General features: G+C 44.7%; 2 protein-coding genes across 2 annotated transcripts; one reads left to right on the forward strand and one right to left on the reverse strand.

The window, feature by feature from the left end:
• Nucleotides 1-135: 135 nt before the first annotated feature.
• On the reverse strand, nt 136-1,812 carry BDV27DRAFT_151524 (uncharacterized protein; the record flags this gene model as incomplete). The annotated part of the gene is made up of 8 exons (XM_032071373.1): nt 136-461; nt 528-685; nt 770-934; nt 977-1,052; nt 1,083-1,112; nt 1,152-1,296; nt 1,375-1,565; nt 1,677-1,812. The coding sequence occupies 8 exons, from the start codon at nt 1,810-1,812 to the stop codon at nt 136-138; spliced, it is 1,227 nt and encodes a 408-aa protein (XP_031920261.1).
• A 1,834-nt stretch (nt 1,813-3,646) lies between these two features.
• Nucleotides 3,647-4,738, forward strand: BDV27DRAFT_94477 (uncharacterized protein). Its single transcript, XM_032078012.1, has 4 exons — nt 3,647-4,032; nt 4,089-4,184; nt 4,237-4,412; nt 4,503-4,738. Exons 1-4 carry the CDS (start codon nt 3,855-3,857, stop codon nt 4,722-4,724), a joined length of 672 nt encoding a protein of 223 aa, XP_031920262.1. The 5' UTR covers nt 3,647-3,854; the 3' UTR covers nt 4,725-4,738.
• The last annotated feature ends 2,593 nt before the right edge of the window (nt 4,739-7,331 follow it).

Here is a 7,331-nt window from a genome sequence, read left to right on the forward strand (position 1 = left end):
ATTCCCCGCCGCAAACACCTCCTTGACACTCGAGTAGAACTGGCTATACAGGAGGCCGGCCTGCCGCTGGGGCGCGGTCCGGCGCGTCTCGAGGGTTAGGCTCCCCGTGTCCTGCAGCAGACTGGTCGGGTAGAACTACACGCGCGGTGGAGGGGAGCCCCGAGACTGCTGCTGTTGAATCCATTTGCTATAGGATTCCAGGCAGCATCGCCGCCACAGGACAGTCCGGGGCCCAGCGTCATCCGTAGAGAAAGACGCGGAACCGGGATCAGGGCCCAGTGTAGAAAATTGCGCAGTGCTACCAACCCGGGAGAGCCCAGCAGGGCAGGTTTCCTTGCCAATATCGAGATACAACCGGTCGGACTGATAGGTCTGGTCACTGACACAATCCCAGTACCGCTGGAAGAGCTGCACTATCCCCTCCCAGGTAGAAGCTTTGGTCAGGGTCTTCAGATTCTTTTCTTGGAGAAGAATAGTAATATCCTGGAACTACTGCTGCCCGGGCTGTTGGACAGTCTCCAGGATACTGGCCCAGATCTGCAGCAGTATATCAGGCGGGAGAAAATAACATAGCTGCTGCTGCCGTGCCGTAGACTCGACCCGCTGCATCCGGGGTTCGACTCCGCGGGCCGTCCCGTTCAGTCGGCTATATTCAAAGCTGGAGGGATAATACTGTATAAGAGACCTGTTGTAGTACCGATAGATCGCAGGCAGCAAGACCTGATCTATTCAGATCTGAAAGTCCTGGTCCTGGAGACGGCTGGACTACTGCTCCTTCCGGTAGAGCCGGGGAAACAGTAAGATAAGAGAAATATCCTTAAACCCAGTCAGCCGTCCAAAAGTATAGTGCGGGATCTCGTGGACGGCGCGAAGAGTCCGGTAAAATCGGCCCTGTGGATCCAGGTACTGCACGGGCAGGGGATCGAGGTGGAGACTGGACTGGAGATCAGACACAGCTATCTGGGTCGGGTTCTACTGTACTCCCTGCTTGATCACGGCAAGGCTCGATGCAAACCCCACGATACTGTTAAAATCAAAGGTCACCTCCGTTACTGTGTCACTGCGATAATCGGTCGCGAGACAGACATGGACAGGATCAGCATGGGATAGCTCTACGGAGATACCACAATATACCTGTTGCCTCTGCTCACTACTGACCTGACGGGCAAGGTGGTCCTTCCTCCGCGCTATTGTCGGGACCCGTAGAACATCCGGAAATCCGCCCTCGGTCAGTACCCGTTCCAGGTAGTCTTTCAGGCCCGAATAATCTGTATGCTGAGTAAAATACTGAGTCTCCTGTTGGCGATGGCAGTGCACACAGCAGCCATGGTGGGTGTATAGTTAATCGGTCAGGGTCTGCCCAAGAGCCTGTACAGCTAGGAGGATCTCGGGATCAGGCAAGTCCAAGCGATTCGGTGAAGTACTACACGGGATAATAATTTCTACAGAGACGGTGGGGAGAGGTGTGGCAGATAATACCACAGTCTCAGGCGCGATCGAGGGTATATTATCGGGAATAGAGTTAACGGGTAGTGTCGGGGAACTAAGAGGTGGCAGCAGCAGTTCTAGTTTCGCAGGAAATATTGGTTTGTCCGGGAAGAAGTAGGTCGCAGTAGAAGGATCAGGCTCAGGCAGCACAGCAGCCGTGGGTGTGTAATACTAATAGTATTCAGTACTTCGCTCAGCAGCACGGGTGGACTGTCGCTTTCTCCGCTGCTGGGCAATATTGGATGTTTGTTTCTGTGCGGTGAATGAATAGACACGCAGTCGCCCTCGTTTATGTACAGAAGGAATAGGTGATGGGGGCACCATGGGGATAGAGCAATTGGTAGACAGCTACATATTGCAGAGAAAATAATTGAGGGGATTAGGGGCTGAAACAACATGCGCAGAGAATAAAGACAATAGATTATAATATCAGTATACCTAGTCTGAAAGTAGTAAGCGTGGCGGTCACGACTGAAATAGGCTTAGTTTTGACCACAAAAATCCAAACGGGTTTAGTTTTGACTATGAAATTCCAGCGGTATACTTAGATAATCTCTATTCATAAAAACCATCAAAATCCCGAACTTTGATCAGGGATATCTCAACAACCACAAGAGTTATCTTAAATCTGATAGAAGATTCGTACTCTGGAGGGCCTTATTTATTATTCCTGAAAGTTTGGTACTTACCAGTTGTGGTTGAAGCCCAAGTCGAAGGCGGGTTTTGGCTAGTGGATCCTTGCAACAACAAAGGCTGGGTGCTTCCCAGGAGAGGCAGCCAGGGAGATAGATAGGATCTCTAGAGACAACTTAAGAGATCTTGGGCTAGTGGAGGAAGCAGAGAGTAGGGAAGAAGGATAGTGGGAGGGGTAGCCTAGGCACATCTAGGAGTTACCCAACAGGCAATAAATACCGAGGAGGGCACAGCCCAAATGCTCTGGCGTAGATAGGCGGATCGGGCAAGGAAAAGGACCAGAACAAATATACGAAGGATAGTAGGAGCTTATAGAGCTCCTAGAGATAAATTAGGGGCAGTGGTCTAGACCACTGCCCAGACGCATGTGTCTGTCATAGCCAACTGGCTCCATATGGACGTTAAACTTGATTAAATAAATAATAATAATATTGACTGTTGTATTATGTTTCAGTGTTTATAGATTTCTATACAAAATCTATACAGAACTTAAAATTATGACTAATAAGTAAAGAATAATATAATAACTATCATATGACTTTAGAACTGATTTTTGTTTTGTTTAAACTACTAGTAACCATTAAAAACCGTCTGAAACTACTGATGAATTAGTCAGCGACCTAACGTTGCCAACCCCCCTGTCCACTATGTATAGCTATGCGGGCGCTTCGCCGGTTGAAGCAAGAACATGAGCCCGTGAACGCCGTAAATATTGCATGAAGCCGAGAAGTACTTTCAAATCTCGTTCCACACACCATGGCCAGTTACCAGCCTTGGAAGAAGAATTTTGGGAAGTATTTGAGATACTTGCTCTCCGGAAGACCCCGATACCCAAGCTCCCAAATCCATGATTTCCAACTCCAAAGTATGGCTGAGTTTGTGAAAACTCCATTTTGCAATCCACTTTTCAGCTCTCGTTGACCGTGATCCTTTGGCCTCTGGTGGGGCATGTTATTCAGAGGAATGATTCTGTCCATAGGTCATAGTCGGGTTAAGCCGCCTCGCACGGTGCATAGATTCTAGCTGTCCAGACTATTCTAGGTAATTAAGCAGTAGGTCTTCCGATTCTAGGCACGGGCTAGCCCGTGTAACCTTTACGTGAAAGTATACTGTGTCGCTAAATTAGATATGGATTCGTCTTATTCATCTGATTGAATAGGCAGAGAGAGAACTGAAAAAAAACCACTTGCTACTTGCATTAGATTAAACCATTTCATTTCAAGGCGTCAAACCACCATCAAGAACCACTACGATCGGTGTAACACGTCATTGTGATTTGTTCTTCACTCGGATTTGGAGGATGTTGTGGTATTGGGCAGGGCCGCAATTTTACCCCTCTTCAGCCCAAAAATTGGAGTGGAATAATGTATTCTGTAAAATAACTTCAATAAAGTTTCTGTATTTTATTCCCCACCTCACCACCCTCTAGAATCACTAAGAAATTCCATCTAGTCTATGACCGATCATATTTTCATGGTGAAAACCCCACATTTTCATCACCGACATCAGCTGTACGTCTACCCGAACGTATGTCTGCACTGAACAGAGTACGCAAACGCTAGAGGTAGAGTTTTGCTTAAATACCCCGTCTCATTCTGTCAGTTGTTGGATTTTTGCATCGATACATATCTCCTTTTGGCTTTTATTCAAGAGTACAGTCATTTCCCAGCAAAATGACCATTTACACTATTTCTGTCCAAAATCAGCGTGGTGCAAATACCAATTACGCGATCTTTATGGAACCCCCTCAGTTCAGTGGTGGTCAGCAACCTTGGATGAATGTCTGGTTTACACAATTCGTTCCAGACCAGGGAAGCTTTGAAGTTCAAACTGAATTGGACTTCTACGCTTGTGAGTAACTGTTGTTCTTGATGGTTCATTATATAAGCTAAAAAATGGCTTTCTAGGGACTGGAACTACTCCCGAATCTCCTATGCCAGGTGTTGTTGTCAACCCTGGTATGAGCATGTTTGCTCAACCTGGCACTGAAACAGAACCCGGAAGTATGAACCAAATTCATTTAAAATCTAAAGTAAGGATACTAACCATATTCAGGTACCTTTGACATGGCAGTTATACAAAACTTCCCTACTATCAAACCAACTAGTTCAACCGCTATTCCTGGTGCATTTGAAATCGACACTGGCACTGACTTTATGGTACCTAACAACAACTATCTGGTTGGACTTGCCAAGCCCAATAACCGAGGACAGCTTTTTCCCGTTGCATCGGTATAGTCTTTTCTTTTCTTTTTTTTTTTTTTAAAAAACAAACCTATCATCCTCAAAATTTGCATATACTAATAGTATTTTTATTGCTAGGTGGCACCATTCAACAATGAAAAAATTCAAGTCACCCCGAAAATGAAATTCTTCATCACCGAGAGCCAGCAGGTGCCAGGAGAGATTGTCGACTATTCCGCCGTTTCCAGAGATGGCGCTACTATTGACTTTAGCAGTGGCGAAGGAAAGGGTAAATCATTCGCTCTTGTAGTCCAAGGCTCTGATGGAGGATTTACCGTGACCTATGATCAACTTGAATAGATATTGCGATATAATTCATAGCTCAGGATTGATACTTGACCTTGTGGTTCTATCCCAGAAAAGAAATTTGAGGTGAATTGGACTTAAAAACATTACTATTCATTTGTAGAGGATTAAAAACTTACCCACGTATAATATTGATTAATATCTCGATAGATTGAAGAAAAGGGAGGATATACAGTAAATGAATCTCTTAGAATATATTCCACTGAAGCTAATAATATAAATTTGGCTATACAAAGGCCCCAGGACTTGGTTGCTCCTATAATAAGAAAGAATTAGCCCACCTTAGCACTGTAGATGATACAAGGCTATATTTATTTCATCAAGTTTAACGTTTATATAGAGCCATTTGGCTATGACAGACACATGTTTCCAGGCAGTGGTCTAGACCACTGCCCCTAGATTGCCCCCGGAGGCTCTACTAGCCCTCTCTATCCATTATTTTATGTTCGTCCAGGTCCTTTTCCTCGCCCTGTCTGCGCCAGGACCTTTGTGCTATGCCCTCCTTGGTATTCGTTATCTGTTGGGTATCACCTAGGCGTGTCTAGGCTACCCTTTCTACTGCCCTTCCCCCCTACTTTCTGCTTCCTCAACAATCCCTATTAGAGATGCGTGCAGTGATAATCTATAAACAAGGAGGTACTATATTGGCGCATTAATATTCTGTACCCATTCTTAATCCGACATGAGCCTTTCTTTTCCTCCCCTCAACACTGAACCTGGTCCAATATGAGGATATGCTACGAGGCCAGGAAAGATTGATTGGGCATCAGTACGGTTGAAATATCTCCACAATTATAGCTCCATGCACAGCCTTTCCAACCGCAGACCTCCCGATTTACCACACAATGGCAATTACAAGCCTCGGTTGTATCGGAAGGATTTTACAAACTTTCCATCAGCTATACTGGTGTCCATGAATCATTCAAGACTATTTGTTCATTTATAGTTCACCAACCCTCAGCATATCGCTTCACGCCACGAAGTGGAATCTGTACTAATAGTATGTGTATGCCTATAACCATTAGTGTTATGCGAGTACATTCTCCCGCCCAATTCCCGAATGTATACATGCTAAACTGCGCTTCACGCCTACCACCTTCGGTTAAATTGAAGCGATGGTATTTAGTACCTATACTTAGTTATTTTTTGACTGATACTAGAGTTAAATAGACAAGAACACATCCCCAATTCAGTGACGATCTCAAGAATATTTAAATCTAGATCAACCTAACTGGAATATGACGAAGTCACCGAAGTTATACCACGTAAATCAATAGAAGAAAAATTCCGATACTGTATATACCTTGATAAGTAGGCATTCTACAAAGCCAATATATATTGCTACAGGGTAGTCTGACCAGCAGGATTCGGCAGAACCTATTATAGGTCTAAGATCAGGACCCAAAACCCCTTCGAGTGAATACTCTGTGATTCCCGTAGAAATATATAAATAGATGAATCTAGCTCCTTACTCGGAACCATAATTCCTTCTGCCAATAGACTTGTATACTAATAATCTATACTTCGTCCTTAATATTATTAAATAACTGGCTTCCAGTCTGTGATAGGCCACTCCAGAGGCCAAGCTAGTTAGGCTGTGGGGTTCTACTCAGAAGAATTAAATTTAGGGTAAGACTCGGCTCTTAACATACTAAGTGGATTCCACTAACTGGGACTCTGTATTACTCTCTATTATTGTAATTGGTAGAATCCTCCTGCACACCGCACACTAAGAGAATTTATCCCCACCGTCCCGTCTTCGCGATGTCAGATGGGTCAACTGGTATGCATTGCCCGTGAGTTGGGCAACCCCGAGGCGCTGTGGCCTTTTTCTGCGCCGGTAGCAGTCTTAGACGCACACCCACCTCAGGAGTTTGATGCGGGTGATACTATATTATCAAATAAGAAATGCGGATCTAGAATCAAGGTCATAGGAAATTCTGTCAGCAGGTTGAGATATACCGGTTGTGCTCTTTATAGTACCTCACCAGCTTCGATATTGCAATATCTATTTAGTTAATTGAGTAGATTTCTATTGCTTTATTGCTTTCCTCTCTATCCTGGCTCCTTTTAAATAGTAGCGCAACGAAGGGCAATAAACCGACTGCAGAGTGTTGCGCAAGTCTAGACCTATCTCCTGCTACGGATATGCCACGATGTATTACTAGTATATGAACTACGCTCTTGTCTATATTGCAGATACTTTTAACCAGTACACACTTGAGAAACATGCGGTGAGTGTCTGGCACCATGGCTGGCTGAGTGCGGGGTTCAAGGTAAAGGATTGGTTGCGCTTGGCCCCGCTACTAGTAGTATTCAACATTCAATGCAGAAACCCAACAGCATTATTCGATCGCAGGTCCGTAGTAGCCGGCGGCATATCCTCCTATTGGATATTGGCTTGCATACCATATCCGTAAATTGAGAATAATAGATATTATTTCAATATTATATCCTTAATCAGGCTATCCTTGGATATCCGCGAGGATATGGGGATGTCTTTTTGTATATTTATTTATTTATTTAATCAAGTTTAACGTCCATGTGGAGCCAGTTGGCTATGACAGACATGTGTCTAGGCAGTGGTCTAGACCACTGCCC

This window comes from Aspergillus caelatus (genome assembly GCF_009193585.1).
Source record: "Aspergillus caelatus strain CBS 763.97 unplaced genomic scaffold BDV27scaffold_541, whole genome shotgun sequence".
Lineage (NCBI taxonomy): Eukaryota > Fungi > Ascomycota > Eurotiomycetes > Eurotiales > Aspergillaceae > Aspergillus > Aspergillus caelatus.